We start from the raw sequence: 27658 nt of genomic DNA on the forward strand, positions 1-27658 counted from the left end.
AGGAATTTTCCCTCGTAATCACCACAGAGTTTAAGTTTGTCTTTTCTTAGAAACGTGCCTTCAAGGGCCGCCCCAAGACGCCCTTTCAGGACTCCACTTTCTAGGAGTTGGTGACCTAAGAGGCCTTGCAGGACAAGGGCCAGGCCTGAGTAGGAACAGAAGGACGATAGTTAGAACCACAGGCAAGAGACAGTGTCTATTTTAAGCAAGGAAGGAGAAACCAAACAAAAATAAATCAATAAAGGACACAGGATCATGGTTTAAAAATGCAAACGAAAGCCTCCAAAGAAAAGACAACAATTGATTTGAACACAGTGTTTATGAGATGTAATGGAACCACAAAAGTATGGTTCTAGAGGCACCTGGGTGGCTCAGTCAGTTAAGTGTCTGCCTTCAGCTCAGGTCACTCCCTGCTCTGCAGGGAGTCTGCTTCTCCCTCTGCCCCTCACCCTGCTTTTGCTCTCTCTCTCTCTTTCTCTCAATCTCAAATAAATAAATAAAATCTTAACCACAAAAAAAAAGTATGGTTATCGCAATGAAAACTATTAAAAAATAACCTACAAAAATGCTCCTTACCCACAGCATCACCCTTGATCAGTTTCCTATAAGGAACTCCATCCCAAATCAATATTTAAGAATCTCTGGCACGAATGAGGTGCCGGCACGTCATCTCTATATGCCATCACCATCACGTAGGGCTGTCTGCGGAATGAAGACACAGAGCAGACCCTAAGTGTTGCGGGCCAGGAGCTACTGGCTGTGGTGGCATCAGAGACTTCCCCATCTCCAGGCTGAGCTAGTGGTCAAAAGCATTGACTGGTGGTTAATGACTCAAAGGCTGAGTCATTTTACACGTCTAGAATGGAACTAGCCATTGTCGCCCATGATATGGGGTTAGGGAAACAAGCAAGTCCTTCATTTTCCCAATTACCGTGCCCCTAAAATATATATCCAGATGAAAGGTATGTTCTCCTGTAAGGCTGCAGTACAATCCTGACCCTAACAATGTGGAGTCAGCACAGACTCCACAAGCGAAGGCCACAGTCCCCTCACTTCAGATACCAACGCCAAGTTCAGGAGTCCCAGGCCATCCACGCTTCTGACCAGTAGACTAAAATTCTGGGATTCCCACACCCCCTCAGTTTGGATAATTCACTACAATGACTCTTAAATTCAGGAAAATGTCATACTTACTCTTAGTTTTATTACAAAGGATACAAATCAGAACCAGGCAAATGAGGAGACCAAGAGAGGGAGGTCTGGGAAGGTCCTAAACACAGAGTTTCCTTGCCTCGAAGACCCCTATCACCCTCCTAGCACATCAATGCATTCATTAATCAGGAAGCTGAGCTGAGCTCTCATGTTCAGAGTTTTTCCTGGGGTTTCATCACAGAGGCATGGTTCAGTGAACCATTTGGTCATGTGACTGAACTCAATATCCAGCCCTTCTTTCTTACCAGGAGGAGGTCTGGATAATAGCGAGTCCCCCATCCTCTAATCACATTGTTTGTCCTCCTGATGGCCCACCCTTATTCTGAAACATCTCATTAGCCTAAACTATCTTATTAGCCTAAGCTATCTCATTAGCATAAGCTTGGGTGTGATTACAGGTTATGACCCAGGAACCAAGGACAAAAGCTGGACAAATTCTCTATCATACAGTTCAGCAGTGGGGAAGGGTATGAGCTCCAGAGTCAGGTGGCTCCGAATTTGGCTTTCTGCTGTGTGACTTTGGGCAATTTACCAAACCTCTCTCAGCTTCCGTGTCCTCATCTAAAAAGTAGATCCGGATAATAATACTGTTATTACTATATATAGATCAGCACCATGTAACAAAATTATTTTTCTAGTAGCTGCATTTATAAAAGTAAAAAGCAACTGATAAAATTAACATTAATAATATATTTTACTTACCTCAACATGCCCCAAATAGTATCATTTCAACATGCAATCAATGTTAAAACATTTCTTTTATTTATTTATTTATTTATTTATTTATTTAGAGCGATGGAGAGAGAGAGGTAGGGGGGAGGGGTAGAGGGAGAAGGAGAGAGAGAACTTTAAGCAAGCTCCATGGGCACAGAGCCCCACATAGGACTCAATCTCACAACTCTGAGATCATGACCCTGAGCCAAAATTAAGAGTCAGACACTTACCAAGTGAGCCACCCAGGCACGCCCATGTTAAAACAATTACCAATGAAATATATTACATTCTTCTTTTACACAAAGTCTTTAAAATCTAGCATGTATTTTACAAATGTGACATGTTTCTGTTCAGACTAGTCCCATTTCAAAGGCTCAGGGGCCCCCTGTGAGTCCTGGCTACCTACCACACTGGATAGTGTTCAGATAGAGATCACTGGAGAGCTTAGATCGAGGGCTGTTATTTCCACTAAATGGGTTGGAGCTCAGTGCTGTACCAACCCTGTTTAAAAATGTGAACTGAAATATGTATGTGCACAGAGGCAGTGGCAAATGACTAAAACCCACGCCGCGCTATGCCTGTCAGCTCCACAGAATGTAAAATAGCCCCCCTCTTCTCAGGAAAAGAACCACTTCAACTTGGTGTAGAGAGGCTCTTGGATAGTTAATCCACAGCATGCTTTTTTATTCCCATGCTCCCACATCTCCCTGACATAGATTTCAAACTGGCAAAATCAAGGGACAACAGGCAATAGCTTTCAATGGGAAAAGATGCCCCAAAGCACAGAGCTGCAAGTAAGTAGCTGTGAATGGCTGGGGGAGAGGGGGAGGGGAGAGGGTGGGAGGAAACCAGAAGGAGGAGTTTAGCTCCTTGACTCACTGAGGAGCACCCCCCCACCCCCCAGAGTCACTGCCCAGCCACCAGCTAGTATACCAAACCAGTCACCTACCCTGCACTCCCTGGAAAAAGTTCTGCACTATAAATTCAGAAAAATATCACTAGTAGGGGACAGATTTCAAGGTAATTGTTTAGGCAGCTTTGTAGGTTCTGATTCTAAGGTCCCAGAACATTCTCAAAGGTTCTTTTTTTTTAAACTTTGCAGATATTAATATGGAAGTGCTGTCTCTTTTAATGGTGGCGCCCCACATTCGGCTGTGGGTCCCAACTTTTGCAAGGGAGAGCTGCCCAACACCCTGACATTCATCTAATTCATTCAATTCTCATTGGAGTTGGGATGGGGCGAGTGCCAGCCACCCTCAAGGTAAGAATAAAGAGATCCACCTAATAAGGGCAGACGAATGCATTTTTACATAATACGCAAGATTAATTATAATAAATGCAATCCAATTCACATACCTTATCAAGGAAGACAAGCTAATTATCTGTCAGAGAATTAGCTCCTATTTAAAGGGCATTTTACCTCAATTTGGCAAAAAGAACTAATGGGAATTGTCTCCGATCTGATGTATTCTTTTGACTGCACTTGCTTAAACACTCAGAAGACTTCAACACTGCCCTAAAACCCCAGGGTTTAAGGAGGGACGGGGCAGGGGGGACGCAGAAACACATATTAGTCAGCATCTCACAAAGTCCAGTTCTTTCTGCTGTTATTGTAATGATGTCCCTTCTGGAGTATCTTATCAGCAGCATGAAACTGGGGGTGACTCATATTTACAAAACGAGGGGGTATTGACCCTGCTAGACTGTCCACTTCCACAATGGCTTCTGTTTCTTAATAGTGCTGAGTGGTATCTCCACACTTCCTCACTCTGCCCACCAAAGCAGAAGCCCAAGACTTACCAACACATGCTTTATTCAGGGATGTGTGCTGCACACACAGCTGAGATGCCTGTGGAGACCTACGCTTGAGGACAAAGACTTCCCTAAAAATTAGTAACTTTCCTGGGTAGTTGGTTCTTGTATTCTGGAGAGAAAGGTAGGAATGCACAATATAAAACCAAGGTAGCTGGCCCTACCCTCTATTCCTTAAGGTGGAGGTAGGGGTGGGGATGGGGAGGGTGGTGAGGAAGATTCGGGAAGGTACTCCCTGAAGAGGCTTCTCTTATACAATCAAAAACTTGGAAATAATCTTGATGTCATTGATAGGAAGATTCGTCAAGTAAAATGTGAGGAACCCACAAAATAAGACATGTCATAACATTTAAATAAAATCTGCTGGTGATGAGGGAAGGAAAACTATATGCAATGTAAAGTGAAAATGAATTTCAGTTTCCATATGAGAAACTCTGCAAATTATGCACATATATGGGTAAAGAATGAAGAGAATATGTAAAACTGAAACCAGGCCAGGCAGGGGGATGAGTATATCATCTGTTTTCTCCTTTCTAAAATTTTCTTGATATTCCAACAATGGGTATGGAATTGAGTCTTTGCTGAGACTTAATTTTATAAGATTTCCACACAGAGAAATAGTCTATAATTTTCCAGTATGGCACTGATTCAGAAAAAAGTACGGATGTACTTAGCTATCCACCCCACTGGGTTTTTCCAAACCTTTAAACCCAAATCTACCAAGCGTCAAGGAGTTGTTTCTATTTAGACTGTACCAGGGGCAATGTCAATTCATTTTTCTGAATTAGATCACTCATGTATCCCCTGGACATAAATAGACAACGATGAATTATTCTTGTGGCTCTTTCAGATTATAATTATGGGACATTTTTAATAAATGCTACTCGTTGTGTGTCTGGCGTTGTTCAAAGCATTTGTGCAGGTGTTATCTCATTTAATCCTCAATTAATTCCATGAGGAAAGTATCCTTATCTTCCCCATTTCGTGCATAAAAAAAACGAGGTACACCCAATTTAGTGCGCTCAAGTTCATGCTTCTAATAAGCAGCAAACTCAGAATTCAAACTCAGCAGTCTGGCTCTAGAATGTGTGGTTAACCTCCCTGCTATACTTGGTGTGCTGGGAGAGATTTAAATTCTGAAGAAGAGTGATGACAAACACAAATCCGCAGACCGCTTCATTGAGAAATCACATACGAAGCTCGCTACAAAGAAAAAGGGAATAAAAATGTGGAGCGATCTGGCCAAACATGTGGACCCCTAAGAGTCTCTTATTTGATAACAATTCAGATACACACTGAAGGATTACACTCCCACTGGGGTTAAAACAAATTCTTGAACCAAGAGTAAGGAAACGTGAATCCTGTGCTAGTTCTGCTCCCCGCTACTTCGATGCTTTTGAGTAAGGCATCAGTGTCCACATCTGTAAAATGGGACTCTTGGAACACATACTCAATAATTCTGCTGCTTCTGGCCCAGGTTCCCAGGGGTCTGTTCTGCTAGCCTTCGAGGGTGTCAGTTAGGTGTTTTCTAGGGTCCATCCCTGCCATGCGCCCTGATGATCTGAGCTGTACATGCAGGCTTAGGCTATAGAAGGGAAGAAGAAAGATAAGAAAGGAAAAGAAAGAAGAGAAAAATAATAAAAAGTAAATGGTTTAAGATCTCTGTTCACCTATCCCAGAGAATTGACTCTCTCAAAGGATAATGATAACCCTATTGGAAATTCCTTCCTCACACAATTTGGGTTGGTGGGGATCTATAGTGAACGTTATTATCCACACTAACAGAATGGATGATGACTACGAAGCAATCAAACGTCTTTGAGTATTGGAGTCTGCGGAAGGTCATCATGTATCATCTCACCATACATCATATCACATATTCCATCATACTTTCTTCGTCTAACTTTGTACTTATCTTTTTTTCTGGCTCATCTAATTCCCCCTCTAGAAAGTAAATATATTAATATGTGCAGAAGGAACATCATCCCCATATCCACAGGCTACTAGGAGAATGCATCCAAAGTTTCTCTTATATTGAAAACGCACCCAGCAGAAGCGTAACAGTGCTGGGCCCAGGCTCCAATGGCTGAATGACCTTGGACAAGGGCCTGAACCTCTTGGAGTCTCAGTCACTCCCGTATAAGCTAGAGTGTTATCATGAGATAGAAAGCTCCGAGCATCGAGTCTGGTATATATAATAAACATTTCGTAAATGTTAGAGATAATTACTGCAGTCTTCAAAGTTTCTTTATTCAATCTGTTACTCCTTAAAAGCCTCTGCCATCACCAAAGTTTGAAGTTGCCAAAAGCTGAGATATAATTCAGAGCGAGGTCACGGGAAGACTGCTCTTCTCTGAGGACACAGAGTGGGCCAATTTTCGAAGCAGTGGCATTCCCAGTGGAGGGGGAAACAAGAAAACGGAGGGGCTGGGGGAAATGATATAACTTAGGGCACCTCAGAGATAAAGCACACTTAAAGCAACCATAAGAAACGAGATATAGAGCTCACTTATTTATGAATAAGCATGCAGCCAGCTTGGAAGGAACTTGGGCCTCAACATCCTAAGCACTGGGGTTCCATTCTCATTCACCAACTCACTGGTTAATAACATGGAAGAAAATATTGAATCTGTTCCTCAAATTCTGCATCCGTGAAACCCGAGATCTACAGCCTCTCTCACAAAGCTGCACTGAGAACAAAATAAGACACAGATTATGACAGTCTGATGCCCAACTTCCCAAACTATCTGGGAAATAATTTTTTTTAATTTCAGGGATGACAGGTTGGCCAGACCCAGAGTAGTTATGTGTGATTAAATGGTGTTCTGCTGTCAGATGAAAATATCACTTCATGAGAACCATAAAACCCTTCTTATAAAGTCTTATCATAAAAATGTGCTATTTTCGTAAGACTAGAAATATAAGACCCGAGAAAATGCCCCCTAGCCCTTCATGGAAGCCCCCCTTAGAAATCTGTGTCTAGACTTAACTATTTTAAGAGGGAAGCAGACGCTCCAATAGCTAATGACAGTAACTCACTGTCTTGAACTTTAGAACCCAGGACCAGGGCCAGGACCCAGAAGGCCCTGCCACCCCGAGGGGCTCCGCCATTGTCACCCTGTTCTGTTCCCGCTACTCCACTGCCCCTCCCCTTACCCCCCCAACCTGGTCTTCTTGCCACTTGCCAGCAGCAACAGCTGGCAACGTTTAGCCCGGGGGTTGTGGACCTTGGGGCCGTGATTCAAACTGGTGGGATGAGTCCTTCCATAGAAGAACTATAAAGGAAACTGGAGAGTGATGCCCTGCCAAAAGCGGTGACTGCCTCGTCACCTGTAGACACTAGCTAAGATCGGCAAGGGTTTATGCACCGCAAAAGGGACACCGGCCAGGGACAACCCCTGGGTCAGGCCTTTTTATTTATGTCTCTCGTTGAGAAACTGGGCAACAGATGCCCAACAGGGGTCCCATCTGGAAGGCGAGACAAAGAAACTGAAACCCTCTGGTGGAGCCCTGAGAAAGTTTGGCCTTGTTTTGCCATGAAACTCCAGCCTTAGAAGGTGGAAAAAAGACGATGAGGTCTTCACTGAAAGTAAAACCTTAAAGGCAATACAGATAATTTGAGGGATCCTTTGCTCCCTGTTAGTGATCTTCCACTTGGCCAGAAGCAGGGCCTGGGGTAACGTCCTTTATCTTCTATGAAAGTACTGGGCTGCAGGGCTCATTTCCTGACCCAAGAGCAGAAGCTCCAGGTTCCCTTCCCTTCCCATTACACATGAAAAACGGGTCTTGCTGGGGTAGAGGAGTAGAGATATGTATATGTGTGTGTAATTACACACACACACATATATATATCCCCACACCTTTAAGCAATAACAGATGAAACAGACACAAGCTAGGAAGAAACAGGATGCTACTATCTTCCTCTTGGGCTGATGGATGAACACATCTCAGAGCCAGACTTCATAATTAGAAAATACACGTCAATGTCAACATAAAGTGTGTATTTCTAAATGTATGGTAAAATTCATGTTTTGATTCACACTCATCATTTTCTCTTCCCTCCAATTTTTCTGAATTAGTAAGGGTTATATAATATGAGTGTAGTAGAGTCTAGAGTATATGGAAATGCAGCCAGTGAAACTTGGCCCAAGAGGGACCCACACGGTTCAGGGGAAATAACGCAGGCTTTGAGATGACAGACTTTGTGTTTTTATCCCAGCCCTGTCTCCTAGCATGGTTTTTAATCGTACTTGCAAACTTTTTATTTCTCTTTTTCCTGAGCAGGCTAAAACCTTGTCTTTGAAATATCATTTACAATGCTTGTTTGCTTAGCATGCCCTCTTTTCATAGATAGCATTCAGGAAAAAATAAACACCAGCTATGTTCTTATTAGCAACATGTCCAAAATTAGTGAGGTCCAAATTACAAAGTTCCACTCTAATGCACGAAGAAGGCCTGTCAGCCCTGAGCTTCTAAAGCAGAGAGAGAACGTGTATTCTCTTTTCCATTAAAAACCTACAATTTAACCAAAAAAAAAAAAAAAATCATTTCTCTTTGGATCAAGTCTTTGGGAATAAATTCTATTGGCCCATGAAGATGTGCTTAGAAAAAGCCAGACTTTATCCTGCAAGGGACAAAGAAAGGAATGCCAAATGTCTCACAAACCTGTACTTCCCAGGAGAATGACAGCCCTGAAGATGAACTCCTCCCTAAATAAGGTTGTGTAGGACAAGAGGATGAAGAATACAAACAGGTACATGATCTTCAAGGTAGAAAGATCTGGAATACCGGCCCGGTCTGGGTATTCTCTCACCAAAGCATTAAGATTGTAAGGGTTTTGGGGGCAGAGTCCCCAGCCTGAAAACAAAAGCCCAGCATGCAGAAGGCATTCAGTAGTATTTGCTGAACAAATGAATGAGCTTACTCCATGCACAGGCTGTACCTCCGTGGAGACCAACATATCAAAAATTCTCTAGAACCCTGAGATTCTCTGGTACAAGGGTGCACTTTGATACGTGTGTTCCAGCTCGTTATTAAACCACTAAGTTTCCCAGAAGACAAGTTTAAATCTATGTTAATATTTGTCCTGTATTTCCAGGACCCAGGCAAGTATCAGGACCATGAGCTGCTGCTTCCAAAAGAGCTTAGACTTAGGTCCCTATAGTTCTGGACTGAAATCTCAAAATTCAACAAAAAAGGGTATTAATACTAAAAATTATTAATTAAGTATATTATTTCATATTTGTATGCTCACATTAGATACTGTTATCATTAGATAATCACACACACACACACACACACACACACACACACACACACCTATCAACCTGGCAAGACCTATTTTAGCACTAAGGACCCAGGCTCTAAAATTAATCATGCATGTGACCTTGGGCAAGTTAAATCTCTCTAGGTCCATTTCAGTAACTGCATAATGAAAAAACAGGACTAGATCAATGGTATTCAAACTTTGCGGCATGTCAGAACCACCGGGGAAGCTCTTCAAATTCTTGATGCACAAGCTGTACCCCCAGACCAATTTAATCAAACTGTCCAGAGGTGGAAACTGAGCATTGTAGGTTTTAAATCACCCCAAGGGATTCCAGTGGGCAGCCTGCAGGGACAACTTTGGGACTAGGGGTCCTCTAAAGTTCCTTCTTATTCTAAAAAGTGAGATGCTTGAGTTCAAAGAATGTGAGAAGACCTCCTCTGGGATCAGAATTTCCATTCCTACTGCACAGTGTATCCTTGTCTATCTACTTGAAGTCGATTGCCTAGGCACTGCAAACTGACCCATTTTTATGCCCAAACTGCTCCCCCAGGCTGGGTCCGGGAGCCTGGCTGCAGCCAACACCGAGTCTTAGGAAGCAGAGCTGGCTTGGTTTCTGGTCAAAGGCCCACCCTTAGCTTCTGAGGGTACGTGCGCCGCAGGCTATACAGAGAGTTTCTCTGCTCCCAGGATTTTGTCAACCCTCTCTGCCCTCACTCTCCTTTTACTAATCTAACATCATTATCTGCCACTGCCGGAAAGGAGTTTATTGAACTTGTCCTTGACAAGCCAGATGGTTAACTTAACCGATCTGAGTTAGCAAGGACAAGTGGTTGATATTAACAGGCTCCCGTAGTACTATGCTTGGAACAACTTGCCATCTTCTCCTCTGACCAGCGTCTAACGTAAGAGGATCTGAAAGGGCACGAGGGTGGTGGAACCGGGCCCAGACCGAGAGCTATTTATGTGCCCAGGTACCTGATTTCCGTTGTCTCAAGCCGTCCTATGATGGGGGAAGTATGCCTCTTTGACAGTGGAGAAAGAAGTGGGGCTTTGGGAGGTGACCTGAGCTCCCTAAGGGCACCTACAGTTGGTCAATAGAAAAGCCTAGATTTGAACTCAAGAGCAAATGGGCTAAACCCCACTTTGCTGAGCACACAGTGAACGAGGAACAGATCAAGCAAGGACAGGGAGGAGGGAGACAGCTCACTTACATCTTTCCACTTACATTCTAATTAGGACGCAGGGTAGTATATCCAAAAGCTCAGAGTACAGGCCACTGTGAACCAGTTCAGAGAAAAGGATCGCGTCTCACTTACAGAAACGAGCAGGCCTTCCCACGGTTCCCTCCTTTTTCCTTCACACGCCGTATCGACACAACTCAAAGCTTCGAGAACTTTTGAAAATGAAGCACACTCCCCCCTCCTTCCACCTACCCTTTTATAGTCAGTCTACAATCCTTATTCCAAAAATAAATCAGCCTGATGAGAGGCCAGAAAAAACGAAGCTTAATAGTTTTCCACTTTCATTATGGGACACCAGTTGGACAGACTTATCATCATATTTTTACAAATTTCCCCTACAAATAAATAATTCTAGGATATGCCCAAATAACTCTGGCGTCTTGGCTCAACATGTTTTTATAATTACTTGGCACTCCAACTGTATGCTACTTAAATCAGGGAACAGTCAACAAGTTATTTTTAGGCCATAGCAACACACACACACACACACACACACACACTCTCCGTTATACCTCGCTTGTCACTTACACTCCTTTGGAAGGGGAGCCCAGATTGTCTTTATACTGATGCCATCATTTCTTTTCAACCAATGGTAATAACAGTATGAAGCTTCAGTTAGGGAGCACTCACCATGTATGAAAACTGGTCTGGGCCCTCTGTACACATGACTTCTTTCGACTCCTAGACTAACACTGTAACATAGCTGCTTTTACATCCTCTTTTATAAAGGAGTAAATTAAGGAAGTAAGGGATGAAGCAATTTGCCCAGGGGTTCATGGCTAGTACAAAGGGACCAAGGCTAGAATCAGACAGACTAGATCCAAAATCCTGCCTGAATTTCCCCACCATTTGCAACAAGGCGAATGTCGGGCATGTTTAGATGTTAAGCGGGGGCTCAGAATAACAACACGAAGTTTGTGCCTACAGGAGGTACGTCTTTATTTCACGTATCTTTTAAAAAGTTCCTCCCGACATCCAGAGAGACAAGAGGAAGACTGTTGTTCCCCCACGACAAACAACGCAAAAAAAAGACTATTTTCCTGGGGTCTCTGATTACTGAGCATAGCCTTTCACACTTGGTTGTCCAACTCAGTACCGCCTGTAAGTGTTACTTCAGAAGCGTTTGTGATTATGGAAGAACGTGTACTCTGCGTGCTTTATCCCTCAGGAATTATGATGGAAGGTTTTATAGTCTACAAATTGAACTCCCTATGGATCAGCCTCCTGAAGAGATTGTCCCTCCTCCACTGCTCCCCACTGAACACTGCTGGTGCAGCAGCAGGTCCACGGGGGGGCTGGGTCTGTCGGTCAGTCTTTGTTTCCTGACAGCCCAGAGCAAGAACAGGCATGGGCCTGACACATCCACGTGGAAGGGAGAGCTACAGCCCCCCAAGGAGGCGCCCAGAGCCCTCCCACTCCGAGGGAGAAAGGCTTCTCCACAGACCCGAGAGCTAGCTAGTCACGGTGGAAATTTAAGTTTGAAAAAGTGGGCGTAAGACACTGAAGTATTCAGGAGTGAAAATGTTGTCTGCACGGTACTATACAATAGCTGCAGCCTTATTAATTCTAGAGCAGTAACTTTAAACCTGAAACATATCTGGCTATATTAAAATGTTACCTGTACTATAAAATATTTCAACAACCGAAAAAGGAAGAGAAAGCCAATAGGGCAATTAAGAACAACGGTTTAATCTGCGGGGTAGATATACGGTGCTCTTGATCCCCTTTCTTATTTTTCTGCATATCTGAAAATTCTTATAATAAAAGTTTTAAAGGCACAGAGGTCTTTAAGGAGGAGGCAAGTGGCAGTAGATTATCCTTTTCAACACAGGTAAACGATGATTTTCCTGAATCCAGCTTTCCTGAAAAGGAAGGGTACCTTATAAACATCAAAACAAAGATGGTGGCTCTCCTTCTGGGAGGTCCAGAACCATCTAGCCTTCTTATTCAGTTTGTTTAAAAATCATACTGAAAATCAACTTGGGGTTGATTTCAAAAATTTTGCAAATCCCTAAATATTTATGCATTTGGATCATTTTCACCACAAGGAATAGAAGCACTGGTCTGATGCCATTTATTCTTCAGAAGATGAGAATAAAACATGGATTCAGACACAGGTCACAACAGGGAGGGGACTGTAAATTAGAACAGTAACTTAATCCCAGGGGCTTCTGCGGCTCTGATCAGTTTCTTCCCAACCTGACACAGCATTACTAAAATGGTAACTGAGCAGCCGCTCTACTTGACAAGCAGTACCAAAAATGGAGAACATGGCATTGAAACAGGGGGACAGAAAACTTGGACAGGGGAGGGTAGCAACCAGTGTTTACAAGTTTACAAACATAAACCAGAGAATCAGTTGGGCCAGCCATAAATTACTCAAGATTGTACTGAAATCTCTCAAAATAAATTAATGAGGACTTCAAAGTTTCTACCTTTCATTCTAACTACCTTCACCACCATAGTTTCCCTGCAAAAAAAAAAAAAAAAAATCACTCATTCCAAAATGGTACCGTTACCATTTCACTAAAATAAAATCTTGCATCACCTAGGGAGGGGATTAGTAAAATAAACCTCAGCAGAGAAGCCAGACCAGAATGGTCTGCTTGACCCACTCAAGAACTTGGGAGAAGTCGCTGACCATATCTTCTGAGAGATGCCCACCCCATTCTTTACCTCCACGGTGCTATGGTATTAAGCTTTGGTATACCCAGATGAAAGGGTAGCTACAGGTATCATAATTATGATCACTCTCCTTTCTTTCCCATCTTGGTCCCAATTTTAAGCCATTCCCCCCAAAGAGACCAACATAATAATGATGACAATAATAAATAAATTAAATTACCAACCCTTTTGCTCCTAAACTATTTTCAATCAAATTCCCAGATATTTGAAGGAAAAGCACCCAAAACTACAAATAATCCAACCTCTACCACCAGTGCGTCTTCCAGGTCGACCGCCGCTGTGTCTCACCAACCCGAAAATGATGAGCCCTCACCGCGGCCGCCTGGGGTGCCCAGTGGTGAGGTCAGCAGCATGTCCGGCCCCGCCCCACTGAGGCAATCTTAACTTCACTGACACTGAGGAGCAAGCCCAGGCTGCCCGGACTCTCAGCTACATCCACGGGGAAGGAACCCCACTTTCTTTGGTAACACTGGGGAGGTTCATTTCCAAGCATTTGACAGGCCACCCCTAAACACAATAATGTCCACTGCAAACAAGAGGGTAAGATCTCCAATTCCGCCTAGTCATCCACATGTTCAAGTCCAGAGTCACCTTAATTTGTATTGTTCGATGTCTGTCCTCAAATCACATAGACACAAAAGGTCTGCTTTTTCCTAACATCGACACTACATGAGCAAAGAGATGACCTACAAGACCACTGGCTACCCCTCTCTTTGTTCCCCAAGATAAACTATTACAAATGAGAAATTTGTGGACTGTATTTTCTCATCCAAAAAAGACAAAACAAGCCAAGACAATGGTGAGAGAACACTAGCTGGGTATGCCAACTGGGAATCACTCAAAGTCAACCAAACAAGAATGAAAACAATAAAATACAGAGCTACACAAAGGAAATCTGAATGTGTCTGTAATCCTAAGAAAATTCATCAACCACAACAAAAATGCCTGGGCCCTGCTGAAATTCTCTGGATATGACCTCCATCATGTTCTCCTTCCCACCAGAGCCTTTCAACCCTAAGAAAAGTTATGCCTTTGTAGCAGTTGAGCCCAATGACAGCAAGCTCAAGAAGAGCTTGGAGGGGATGGGATGGAAGTCGTGGGGGGTAGGGGATTTGTCAACATAATTCAGAACCATATTTCCAATAATGCTACTTAACAAAAGGCAGAGTGCATGATCGAGAAGACAAGAAGGAGAATGGCAGAGCTGTCACACAAAGATAAAATAAATAAGTGACTTACTCATCCCAATGGCCTATTGCATTTAATATGCAAGGTGTTCAAAAGAACAGAGCAGTACCTCTGGTCAATACACTTCAGGAGACTTGGTAGTGATGTGGCCCAGAAACTGTGTACCTTAGCTCAAAACACAAGAGAAGAAAAGAGAGAAGATGACCATCTCTCAGCGCCCTCAAAGGACAGAAGACACCAAAGAAAAAGAGTGGTGCCCCAAATGACAACATCTGGGGGCAAAGAGCAGCGAGTCAGATAGACACAAAATGAAGGTTCCCCTGCTATGTTAGGCAACACTGTGTGGAAGAAGCTCAGAAAACAGTGGGTAATTATTTCTTCCTGCCCAGGCTCAGCAACACTGATGTCAGAGTTATTCTGCATTCAGTGTAAGGGGCCAAGTGACCGACCACCCCATCCTGGAAGGAGCCATGATGCCAATGTTTGTCAGATGAGGCCAGAAAGAACAAAGGGTTGAGGAATATTTCATAAAAATGTCTCTGTCCCCTTGGAGCTTTGGCAGAAGAATGGATGTCGTTGGGACACTTACGCTTTGGTGCTGGGGGGCTGGCGGGTGCTTACAGGAAAGACCTCTGCCCTTCTTGAAGGTCACTTTATAATCCATAGAAAAGCCAAGCTAGTCAGAGGTGAGAAAGAAGATTTCCTATAAAAAACACTGGTACCTGAAGGTTTATTGATAGTTCACCATAGCTTCTGCTTCCTCTGGTCCATCAACTTTGGTTAAATCTGAGAGACTGTAACTTTCCAACTGGTTTTTGACTGGAATAGAGCTACTGGACTAGCTATGACTTGAGATACCATCTGGTGGTCCACAGCCCCCACTAAAAGGTGAGAGAACAGTCTCAGAGAGGTGAAATGCTCGCACAGTACAAATGAGAAGCTGTGCGGAGGCTAGAACCTGGGTCTTCTGGCTTCTGGTTCCATGTGACTGGTTTTTCTCACTACAGCAAAATAGTTAAGGGCAAAGAAGGGAAGACAAGAAGAAGGAAGGCTATTTTGGTCTCACGTAGCCATGGTAAGGAGAATCCTGGCACTTCTAAGACAAACCCAAAGTGAACCCAGGCTAACCAGGACTGTGCTTGGGAGGGGGACAGGGGCATTACCTTTCAACACGAGAGGTTCTTTGCCTTCTCTCTTCAGGGACTCGAGGACTATGTGAAGTGGCTGGGAGGGCATCACTCGGCTCGGCTCATTGGTATTCTCATCATAAACTATAATTTCTTTGGAAAAGATCCTCTTGAAAGAGTCCTTGCCTTCCCTACAGGAAATCAAGTCTAAGACCGTGATCTTGCCCTGCTGCAGTCTCCGCCGGCTGATCTTATCGGCACAGTTAATGTGGACAGCTCCTTGGATGTGACTTTTGTTGTACTCCATGAAGGGCCTGCAGTCAATGATGACAGGGCCCTGGCTTGGCAGGTGACTCTTGCTGCATTTGGTCATCTTCTTCGCCAAGTCATTGGGGTAGATTATTTTGATGCTGGCCAACTGCTTGGGGGTCCCTGACACGGGGCTGCCCACCCCACCTGACGGACTTAGAGAGCCTGCATTCTCATTGTTGTTGACCATCTGGTTGGCAGGGTAGGTGGTAGAGGTTCCGATGGTGGTGGTGGCGGTGCCGGCAGCGATGGCTTGGGTTTGGGCCTGATTGTCCTTGTCGTAGGTTGCCACAGTGCAGCAGCTGGCACTGCTGCATCCACAATTCAGGGAGCGGGCAGAGCCGCTAGATGAGGGCATATACGTCAGATTCGCAGCCTTGAGGGATACGACGGTGGCGGCAATGACTGGAGGGTGGCTGTTACTGCCTGGGGCGGCAGAGCCAAGGTAGCTAGAGTCTAAACAAAGGTTGAGATCCTGAGGTCGGACGGGCCTAGACAGTGCCACTACTACCCTGTCGTCTAAAGGAGACGGAGGCATGAGGAGGCTGAAAACTGGCAATTGAAGAAGAACTCAAGACAGTCTGTAAAGAAGGGGAGGGGGAAAGAAAGAATAAAGTCACTTGACACAAAAGGCAGTCTGATCCAAACCCTAGGAAAGGCCTGTGCATCCCTCTGAGTGAAGTTGTCCTATGGGCCCTTTATCATGCCACTCTCCAAGCCCGAAACTCATTTTTAGAGATTCGAAGACGATGTCAACCTGAGGGCCCCCACCTATTTGGTGACTAAGTCTTAGGTTCCACGGACGGTCTACACAAATGTTGATGAACAACCTCTCATGGACCTACATCGAAGTTCAGCCTCGGAGAAAGTACAAGTACAGAGAGTCAGAAAAGCCAAAGACAGAAGGGAAGGCTCTTAAGAGGCATCTATTCCGGGCCCCATCTCCTGGGCAGAAGCATAGCGCAACCATATGAGAAAGACCCATTTGTCCTCCCTTGCATATTTTCCATTTAATTCCTTCACCCACTGCAAAGGCGAGGGAATGACCACGAGCTCTGGCACGGCTCACCGAAATATACAGCAGCTAAATATACATCATGGGTGGATGGCAACTTTCTGCGAATCAGAATGAAAGTATCCCCCAAGTGAATCTCTTTAACTAGGAGCTATTCTTGCTTTGCATCCCTTTGAAAAGCACAACACAGTCATATTAAAACCTCCTGTGTTTCCTGTTAGTCTCTTATAAATTAATCTGCATTTCCCCTTTTGTTACAAAGGAACTGTCCTGAAACAAAGACTCAGGTCAAGAAGCCAGGTCTGGTAACCCCCCAACCCTGGCAGACCCATCACCCTTTGCTCCTCTGCTGCCCACCTCAATCCCCCTTTCCCCCGCCCACACTCCTGCCTTTAAGAAAATGATCACTTTGACTGCCCACTCCTTCAGTTCCCTAGTGGCACAGACTATGCAACCCAGAGCTTCTCTCAACGTGAGGGAGGGAGCCACTGTGTATAATATTTCAATCCCCCACAGAAAGACTCCTGCCCCTTGAAGAGGATGAATTCCATAGAAAGGGCTTGCCCTGTTAATGGGGGCCGTGAGGTGTTGCCCACTGGGTCCACCTCCTGTCACCTGAGAGGATGCCTGCAAAGGAATACAGTTCCTTCCTTCCCATAGGCACAGGGGCACTCGACAACCCGACCCTACGGGCTCTTCTGCTATTAGACATACTCAGAGAAAAGAAACCAAACCCCATGCAAGAGTCCTCACCTAAACGAACTTTAAGAGATGTCTGGGAAAATGTCATCTATCATCCGTCTACACACGACCGCACCACTCTCTGACACAGAGCCAAAGTGTCACAGGCAGAATCCACACACACGCGCACACTCATACACTCAGAGACACGCACCCGACAGGTCCACAGATCCCCACCGACTCACGTTTCTCTCACCCACCTTTGGATGGGAGAGAAGGATTCAGCCCTGTTCCTCCCTCCTGTCCTCTCACCTCTCCCCTCCCCGCCCCTCCTCCCTCCCTCCCTTGCGTAGTAATTTTTTGAAGAGCAAGTACTATTCCAGAAGCTATAACTGTTTCCCAGCTGGAGCAAGCGGTGAAAGTCTTTGCTATTGTGTTATCAGGTAGGGTACGTCCCAGGATCAACAGTCCATTTCCTTTGCGAGGGACGCATAAGCGTGCTCGCGGAGACACAGGCTGGGACCCCCCACCTCCACACGGAGTGCGCGGCTGGCTTTCTCTCTCTCTCTCTCTCTCTCTCACACACACACACACAACACACACACACACACACACACACATGCCCCGAGTGTATAAAGAGATCTGCATCCCTGCAGCAGAGGGTCGGGCGTATATGTTGCCCGTGAAAGCATCCAGACTGGCCCAGGAAACCTCCCAGAGAAACACTATGCTACCCCCTCTCCCTTTCTAGTCGTCCTTCCACCTCTAGGCAAGGGCTGGGAAGAAAATTAAGTCGTTAGAGAATGCTACTTCCCCACTTCTGGGCGCTTATTCCCCTTCGCAACACAACGCACTAACAAGCCCCTGGCATTTAAAACTGCCGCAAAGCATCCCAACAACCCTCATTTTTTTTCTTCTCCCCAAATCCAAGTAGACTGCAAGGAGAGTAAACGCACTGGATAGCGTGAGCCATCAGCCGGAACCCTATAACCTCACCTGCTGTGGCTCCCCCGTGAGCATCGCATCACACACACACACACACACACACACACTCACTCACACTCACACTCTCACTGCCTTACACTCCGGGGCTCTCAGGAGTAGCCGCGGTGACTTCCACTTACTTCATAAATAAGTGTAGCCCTCCACCATCTGGCGCTCCGCTTCAGCTAAGGATTCGCCCATTCAGCCCCCATTCACTTGGCTTCATTGATCTCCAGCAGCAACATAGTTACTTTCTCTTTTGCTACACTGTAAATGTAAGATTCTGAGGGGGCGGGCCGGCTGCCGACCGACGGCACGTTGGGCCAATAGAAATCCGGACAAAGCCGACCGCTACCTCACAGCGGCCCGCGGCCAATGGACAGCCTGGGGGGAGGAGCCGGGGGCGTGGCCTCGTCTCTTTTAAGGAGGGTTTATCCGACGCCGCTCCGGGTCCTCAGCGTTATAACACGGGCGGTGATGTCATTGGCAACCAATCAAAAACTTAAAAGGGCCAGCCGGGGCCCGCGCGAAGCAGCTGCTCTCTATTTACATGTAAACCGAACGGGCTGGATGCAGTTAACCCTTTCTGGGGCTGAAGTGTCAATGGGCCAAGCTCGCCGCTCCGGCTTAAAACTGGCTCTGTCCCTTTCCCGGAGCCTCCTGAGTCCCCCTAGCCCGGGGGCAGATCGCGCTTTCTTTTTCCTTCTTACTCGGGACGGAAGATCAAAAGTGTCGAAGTAACTTTCTAAAGGCAAGAAACAAGAACGATCGCCGTCCCCAGTGGGGAAACCGGGTTCTCCGAGTCGCTAGAGGTATTTTGACAAACCCTAACCCGAGATTCACAAACGTCGCCGAGCCTCCTGCGGTGGCACAGACGTGAGCGCGCAGCCAGAGGAGTCGCTTCTGCACCGGCCCTCGAGCACCCGCCACGCGCTGGGGCCCGGGACCCGGGCGCAGCTGGGGAGTCGGCCGGCGGGACCCGGAATGCGAGGCCCGCCCAGCCAAGCTGCGCCGGGTGTCTTCGGGCCGCCCCGCTCGGCTCCGCGCCGCCTGGAAGCGTCGGCCGCCAGCCCGCAGATGTCGCTGCCCCTCCGGCTGCCCTACTGCTACCCGACGCGGCCGTGGCGCGGCGCCCTCAGGCTCGCTTGCATCTGCGCCCCGGTCACGCCCCCTCTGTCCCCCGCTGTCCGCCCCCCCCCCCCCCCCCGCTTCCCTGGGCTCGGCCGGGAGCACCGAGGCGGCGCTGTGGAGGGCTGCTCAGAGGCGGTTCCAGAATCGGCGGGGAGCGAGCCCACTAGGCCGGGCGTCGTGGTGCATGCCATGCGCTTGCCACACCCCCGGGGCCCTGTCTCCCGCCTACCGCGCAGGGTCCCCGGGCCCGGCCTTCCACCCGCCTTCCCCGCGCCGTCGCCAGCCGCCCCGCCACCCCGAAAGGCCCCAGGCGAGGCGAGGACAGCCAGCCCGACGTTTCTGGAACACCTCCGCGGGCGGCAAGGAGCTGGAGCTGGGTGTAAATAGCCAGATCCAGTGTAGCCAGCGGAGCGTCGAGGAGGCGACGCCGACCCCTGGGTTTTCCAAACTCTTTTTTTTTTTTTTTTTTTTTTTTTTTTTTTGTCGCCCGCGGGGTGGCCAGCCGAGGTACCCATCCAGAGGAAAAGAGTGGGGGGCGAGGCAGGCTGGCTTGCGTCTGGGCACGAAAATAGCAGGGAAACTGCCAGGAAAGTTGTGATGGGGTACGCAAAGGAGTGGAGATGACAAGATGAACTGCGGAAAGCCGGCATCACAGAACCGTAAAGAAATAGAGCTTTTCCTTTTCCGTCTCCTGTCTCAGAGAGACAAGCGAAGGAGTTTAATAATGACAATGGAATACATTACATTAGGAACACTAGAATATTTGGCTATGAGTTTTCTCTCTTACTAGATTGAAGGTGTTTGGAGACATACTTAAGGCTCCAGGCCTATTAAGTAAACTCAGTGGCAGCGACGTATCCATATAATTCATTTAAGTGCAGATTTGAGATTTGAAATCAGAAGTTGCCAAAGGATGGCCTGCAACACACTCCGCGAGCTGCTAAAGAGAAATCAATCCTCTTGGATTCCTTGGGGATGGGGGAGGGGGATATCTGTATAGTTTTTAATGTATGTGTATACACATATGCAGTCCAGCTTTCACACCCATGTTTCAACGTTCAATAAATGCATACAATCATCTTTAAAAGAAAAGGGTTCTGTGTAGCCCTTTTTGCATTCATACACCAAAACACATACACGTTCACCCCCTTAATGATAACTAATGAGTACTTAGAGCACACCTTTTGGTCCTTACACCTTGGGGATCAGCAGGTCCTGGCCAAGGAATTGTTCTGGTTAATTTCATAGAAATCAGAATGGAAGTTCCCAGAGGGTCTACATGGATCTATTTGGAGCTGTAATAGCTTGCCTTTCCCTAACCATAGACAGTTATTGAAAAAATGTTCATTAATTTAGGGTCAGAAAGTTCTGGGTGTAAGTCCTGATTCTGACTCTCATCTGTAGTGTGTGTTCATCCAGACTCACTGTGCTCATTTATCTGCAAGACGGTAACATCGCAGCCCAGAAGGAAAAGGGAAAAGTCCTGGTGGGAGTGCTGGGGGAGGGGGTTTGCACAAGAGGGGACACTCTGATGACTCTGCTGATAAAAGGCATTCAGTAAAAAAAAAAAAAAAAAAAAGCATTGTCTTTGCTTGCAGAAACTGGGTGCCTCTGTTTAAAAGCACTTGTGATCTTTAGATTATGAATTCATTGCTAATACCTCACTATCTAAGCCCAACAAAGTAGGGATTTATACAATTGCAGAATAGTTTATAACAGCTTTTCCCAGAGACCCAGAAGGGGAATGTCACTTCAAAAACAAATTTAACTCATTTAATGAGATAATTATTTTATTATAGTTTCAAACTAGTGGATTATTATAATTTAGTTGACTAAGAGTCGAAGCCATCCAAGCTGAAAAATTAGGAAAAATGGCAAAATTCCTCACCATTTATCAAACTTGAAACATGGAAGAATTACCAGATCATTAACATATGCAAACATGTAATTATTTTTTTAATTAAGCATTTCTAAAGGTATAGCTTATGTTCAAATTATAGAGTGGTAGAGAATAGATCACAGATGGCTATTTTCATAGTCATTATACTTTTGAGCTTCTTTTGCACAAAAAGAGGTGATTTTGTTTTTCATTTTGTTTTCAGTCATAAATGTGAAAACACTATCTAAGTACTGCCCTTAGATTTAAATTTGTAATACCAGCCAGCCAATGGCTATGAACCTGATCTGTATACAAATTGCCAGCAAAGACTTAATGTTCAATTTTAGTCCCAAAGAAACAGCAAAGCATCTTCACTGCATTTGAGTGTTCTAATATGATTATGCTGAACCACATCTTTGTTCCAACAAACAACATGAGGAAAATACTGTTTTGGTGGAAAGCACTATATGTTAAAGCCAAAAGATGAAAATAACTCAAGTCAACATATAGATATAATATGGATCATTTGAAAAAAGAATGTATTAATTAAATGACTTCCTTGATGTGCTCTCAAATGGGTAAGTGTGTGGGATGATGGCAGAAGGTAGGGGTGGATGTGAGAGCTGGGTTTTCAAAATAATCCTCAAGGTCAAGGTGGATTCCTAGAGGTACTAAAATTAAGGCAGAGAAAAACTTAAAGAAAACTTAGAAATAATTCATCACAGGGCAAAGGTGTTAGTAAATTACCAAGAAGTGGGGAAAGAGCTGAGGGATAGAAAGATGAGGTGTCCAAGGAGCTGAGGTCATTGAGGCCAGCCTTGGAAAACATCCTGAAACACGTTCCAGGGCCACAAAAAGGCTGGTGAGAAGGATCTACTGGAAGAGGTGGCCGCTACTGTGTTTGTGGGGTGATGGAAACAGAAGCCGGGCCCTCTGCTGGTCTCATTCTCCATGAGTTTGGACACAAGGATGCCTGCAGATCTTTCTCACTAAAGTCATGAGTAGGTTGCACCTGTGACTCTGGAAAAGGCTCTGAGCCATGGAAGGTTCTAGATCTGCATTTTTCAGTACGGTAGCCATTTGCCACAAGTGACTACTGAACACTTGCAATGTGGCAAATATGAACTTAAATGTGTTGTAAGTTTAACATACATGTGGGATTTTGAAAACTCCATGTTAAAAAATCTAAAATATCTCAATTATTTTTATGTCAACTACATGTTGAACTCTTTGGATATATGAGGTTAATATAAAACAATTTTAAAGATTTTATTTTTTTATTTGAGAGCAAGAGAGAGAACATGACCAGGGGCAAGGTGTGGAAAGGGGCAGAAGGAAGAGCAGACTCCCTGCTGAGGACCCTAAAATCATGACCTAAGCGGAAGACAGACATTTAACTGACTGAGCCACTCAGGTGCCCCTCAATAAAATATGTTAATGAAATTAATTTAACCTGTTTCTTTTTACTTCTTAGAATATGACTACTAGGAAATTGGAAAAGACTTACACACTTTACATCTTTTTGTGTGCAGTGCTGTTCTAGAGCCTATAATCCTGCCTTTGATTTGAGGTCATTTTGGTGCCAAAGGCACCAGAACCACAGAATGTTAGAGTCGAAATGGACTTAGAGCTTATCTAGGCCTGTCGTTTTCAAGCTGTGCTAGGATGAGCCACAGGGAGCGGAGACACCAAAGCCAGGGGTAGGGTAAAGTCAGAGCTTGGGGGGTGAGCTGGAGGAGCTCTGAGACCATGCTACCAACCCCCAACCCACCCTTGAGATGTATTCTTCTATTCCTGAGACTCCGAAGTGAGAGTTCACTGAAGAAAGGACTCTGCTTGGTATTTTGGTGTGGTGTGGTGTGGTGCTTTGTTTTAATCCTGGCCCATCATTTTACCTGTAAGACAACTGGAGGCCCAGGGAATGGAGATGACTTGACCGAAGCCATCCTTGACCTTAGGACTTGACCTCAACTTCATCTCAAGGTCCAGCATGGCCTCTACAGTAGAGGAAGTGACTGACCTCCTGGGGAATTAATAAACTCCCTGTTTCAACTAAGGCAAACTGGTCCCTCTCCAAGCACTTAGCTGTTCCTCCCCACTCATCCTTCCATTTGTGACCTCAGAAATGCCTCCTGCTGTTTGTCAAAAAAGAATTCTGGCCAGGCCCGCATGTGTGGATCATTGACACAAACTTCTTTTCTTTATGAAAATGCCAAACAAAGAACTCACTGGCGGTTGGTTTCCAGCAATGCGTTGCTCTGGGATGGATGGCCTATTATTATTATGTGTTGCTACATCAAAGACTTCACATTCTCCCCTCTGCCAGGCTGAGCAATCATTTTCTCATTAGAAAATGCCGTCAGATCCACAGCCGCTCAACCCCAGGAGGTTGTGACTGAGTACTGTGAAGGGACCTCCTGGGATGCCTAGACAAGCAGAGGTAAACACACCCTCTAAGCATTTCCAAAGCCCCTGCCACCTGGGTCAGGTCTAATGCAAAGGAATTACTCTAACATTCTGTGAGCATCTTTTAGTGGCTTACGGCTATATGGCTTCCAGACAGAACGAGCTCCTTCACATGGCCCAGTGTGTCATACTGTGCCTTACTGATCTTTACAAATTAAACAGGGACTGAACCGGCTTTAAAGATCTGGCATTTGGAAAAATAATAGTAATCGGTATGGAGTCTCGTTCCGCTATGTGCCCAGCACTGCTGCATGTGACTGGCAAGCATTAACTCTCTTAAAGCTTCACATTCACATCAGGGCTATAAGTAGGTACTACTTTTATTAGCCCTAATTAAAAGATGAGGACACAGAAATACAGACGGGTGAAGAATCTGCCCTGGGTCACACAGCTACAAAGCAGCAGAGGCAGCACTGGAACCCAGACGATCTGGCGCCAGAACATCTGCTTTTAACCATTACGTGTGATTTAATTCACTCTCTCTGTGATTTTATAAACTTCTTTCGTATCCCCCTCCACCTCCCAACTTCCAGCGTATTTTTTTTAATTGCCTCTTTGTGAGAATGCACTGTTTTTCCCTCTGCTTTCTCCTGAACCGCTTGGAGTCCCTTCTGTCCTCGCATGGTCTTTCTCACTGCTGGATCCTCCATGTTCTGGACGGCATCAAAAACTCCGCTTTGGTTCCAGAATCCTCCTGAATAGCGCTCTAAACTTGGTCAGCGCTTTCGGTCGCTGCTGCAGGCAGCAGGGGAAAGCCTAGGACAGATCTATTACCCAGACCTGGACTAGTTCACCGTCCCATCTCCGAGCCAGGCACCAGAGCTGGCACAGAGTGGAGTGTGAGCTCAGGAAGTTCCCAGGAAATGAAGAAACGAGCGGATGAATGAACGGAGCATTTTTCTTACCATACCCTTGCACTGTTTTTCCCTAGATGCACACCTGGCTCATCTGATGCCTTTGAAGCTACTGATCTGGACCTTCTGCCATAGCAAGAAGTTAAGGCACCTCCGAAGTCCCTAAGTCCAGCCTTCTTATAAATTACTTATGCAGATATCAACCAAAGATCCGTCCCCATGGAGCCCCATTGCTGCTTCTGTTTGCCCACCAGATTCTCCCCCTGTATATCTTAACTTCAATTTCTGTTTCTCCTGGCTTCTACACAAATATCAACAGCTTTCTCATTACCATCCATCTCCTCATGATCCGTATCCTACTCAAGTTTGCATCTGTCAGCACTCTGCACTGTGATCGTCTTCCGTGCTCAGGAAAATTTCGCCCTTCTTGTTCACTGAGTTTCAGCAGAAGGCAGGCATGCTCCTTTTCTCTTTCAACATCTTCCCTTATGGAGCGTTCAAAGACATCTGTTTCCATGTGCTCCTCTCCCAGCCAGGCAGCTCGGCCAGTGTTTGTTTTCCAGCATGTGACTGATGCCGATGAATAGCTTTTTTCAGAAAGAGGCATTTCACCCAGACCGGTGCCTGGAAGCCCGTAAGTTCTTCGTCCTCCTGGGAGTGGGTAATGGGCTCTTAAAAACATGCTGTTCCAGTTCTGGACTAGACAGGGAGCTATGACCTGAGAAGTCCTGTTTCTAGTGTTCGGTGAAGATGGCCCACATCCCCTTAGGCACGCAGCATACGGTGTTCATTGTTGCCCCCGATTTATGCAGTGGATAAAGCAACCACTTCAGAATGACATTCTCGGCCTGCAAGCACTAAGAATGAGCAAATGTGGCAGAGGAGTCCATTTCTGGGTGAATTGAAGTGTCTACTGTGGGCTGAGTACTGAGCCCACAGGAACACCCAGGCACATCATAGATGCTCAAATGAATGCAGGTCAGGTCAGGTCCTGTCAATGCAAGTTATTCACAAGAGTAAAATTCCTGTTGAAGTTGACTAGACTTGTAGTTCAAGTAGGAATCTGAGAGAAGAAGAAAATGTTATTGATGCCATACACTTCCAGTTCACAAGAAATTCAGAATTCAAAGAAAATACATAGATCAGATCAGAAGGTGGCCACACAGAGCTGGCGCTGTGCATCGTTTATCTGCCAAAGCATGGAGCCGGGGACAGGGGTGTGTGGGGGACACATTAAGATGTATGATTCACAGGGAATTCTTAGCCATCTCCAATGCTGCCTTTTGCAATTCCAATTCCTAGGAACTAGCAAAAGAGATACTATTGGATAAATTACTACACTAAACTTTAAATTGGATTCATAACAACAACCAATCCACTGAAGTGTTTTCTTTATATTCTTCATAGCGGATTTGGAGTCCCTTTTCCATGCATCATCCCAATCCTTGTGTAGTACATGAATTTTCCAGAATGTGGATAAGAAGTTGGACACTTAGACATTTTGCTCATCAAGATCAGCCAGCATATCCCACCAATGGCTCCTTCCAGCCCATCTAGTACTTGGGACTACTTTCCAGAAGCTCAAACTTTTGCTTCCCCACTTTCTGCCTTTCAATCATCAAAATTAGTTGTGGAAGGAAGAAGAAAGGACCAAAAGAAGGAAGGAGAGAAGGCAAAAGGAAGACAGAAATAGCTGGGAATTTTTGTTCTGTTTATAATTTTTTTTGCTTGTACTTTTGACTGCAGAGTTGCAAAGTGTATACTTGGGCAGAGAGTGAGCAAAGAGTGGACAAGTAGAGGAAATGTTGCTGATTCCAGACATTTTTGTTTTCATAAGCAAGGCAGATGGGAACAGAATCTGGCCACAGCATGCTGTTTTGAATGCTTGGCTGCTGAAACTCATGGTGGCCCTGACGCTGAGCCTAGCGGTCCCCAGCAGATACTGGGCCCCTGCACCTGGGATGGGAAGGAAGCCATAGGAATGTTGGTCTTGATGCATCTAGACTCTGGGAGGCAGCTCTGACTCCGGCAGCAATGGTCTGCTCCTGTGCCTAGCTATGGGGCCTCGAGGATGAAAGCATCTAGTCCTCACCTTCTGGGAAAGCTGAACCAGGGGACATTGTGGTATGTTCAACTGCATGCCCAGAGCCACTGTATTGGAACCCAGGGCAAGTTTCTCTGATCCCACAGTATGAGGAGCAGATTGTGCCTCTCTCCTCTGAAGGTGCAGAGCTTTTCCCTCTGTGTGTTTAAGCTACTGTGATCTTCGCCTCTGGTGATTAATTTCATGTGTCAACTCAACTGCACTACAGTGCCAAGATAGCTGGTCAAACATTATTCTGGATATTTCTGTGAGGGTTGTCTCTTGGATAAGACTGACACTTCAACTGATGGACTTTGAGTGAAGCAGATTATTCTCCATAATGTGGGTGGGTGGACCTCATCTAATCAGTTGAAAGCATCAAGAGAACAAAGATCAATCTCCCCCAGGGAAGAGAGAATCCTGCCAGCAGCTGGCCTTTGTGCTTAAACTGAAACATGGTCTCTTCCTAGGTCTCTAGTCTGCCAGCCCATCTTGCAGATTTTGGACTCACTAGCCTTCTCAATCAAATGGGTCAATTCCTTAAAATAAATCTCCCTATGTATGTATACATACACCCTTTGATTCTGTTTCCCTGGACAACCCTGACCAATATATACCTTTCTTTCCTTTTATGGACAAAGCAGAGGAAAGCCTGGGAGATGCACATTGTGTCACATGTTGACACATCTCCTTTCCTGTCCTGAATTACTAAAGACACACTCAACTGAGTGACTCTTCATCTGAGTGTCTTCATGTCCAAGAGTTTAAAGCTAGTGAAAGGGTGATAAGGATACACTCAATAAATCTAAGATAGGAAATCTTTTAAAAAATTTTAATCTAAGGTAGGATCTCTGATACAGAAGGAAAACAAACGTCCAACCCTACCCTGCCCCACCCCCTACAATTTATTAGAAAAACTCAGAAAATCCCAGTGAGGCTTCTGGCTTTGGATTCTAAAGCAATCGAGAGATTGGAAAGATAAAAATAAGTTATGTTCCTGAGATCCTT

At 45.4% G+C, this 27658-nt stretch overlaps 1 protein-coding gene across 1 annotated transcript in view; it reads right to left on the minus strand.

Annotated features, from left to right (window-relative positions):
- Positions 1-18501, minus strand: part of DUSP10 (dual specificity phosphatase 10) — a 39022-nt gene extending 20521 nt beyond the window's left edge. Inside the window, exons 1-2 of the mRNA XM_059146187.1 lie at positions 18378-18501; positions 15285-16138 (exon numbers count right to left, since the gene is read on the minus strand). Coding sequence (XP_059002170.1) covers positions 15285-16095 — 811 coding nt within the window. The 5' untranslated portion in view covers positions 16096-16138; positions 18378-18501. The remainder of the gene's footprint in view (positions 1-15284; positions 16139-18377) is intronic.
- Between the last annotated feature and the right edge of the window lie 9157 nt (positions 18502-27658).

The sequence above is a fragment of the Mustela lutreola genome, chromosome 14 (genome assembly GCF_030435805.1).
Source record: "Mustela lutreola isolate mMusLut2 chromosome 14, mMusLut2.pri, whole genome shotgun sequence".
Classification (NCBI taxonomy): Eukaryota; Metazoa; Chordata; class Mammalia; order Carnivora; family Mustelidae; genus Mustela; species Mustela lutreola.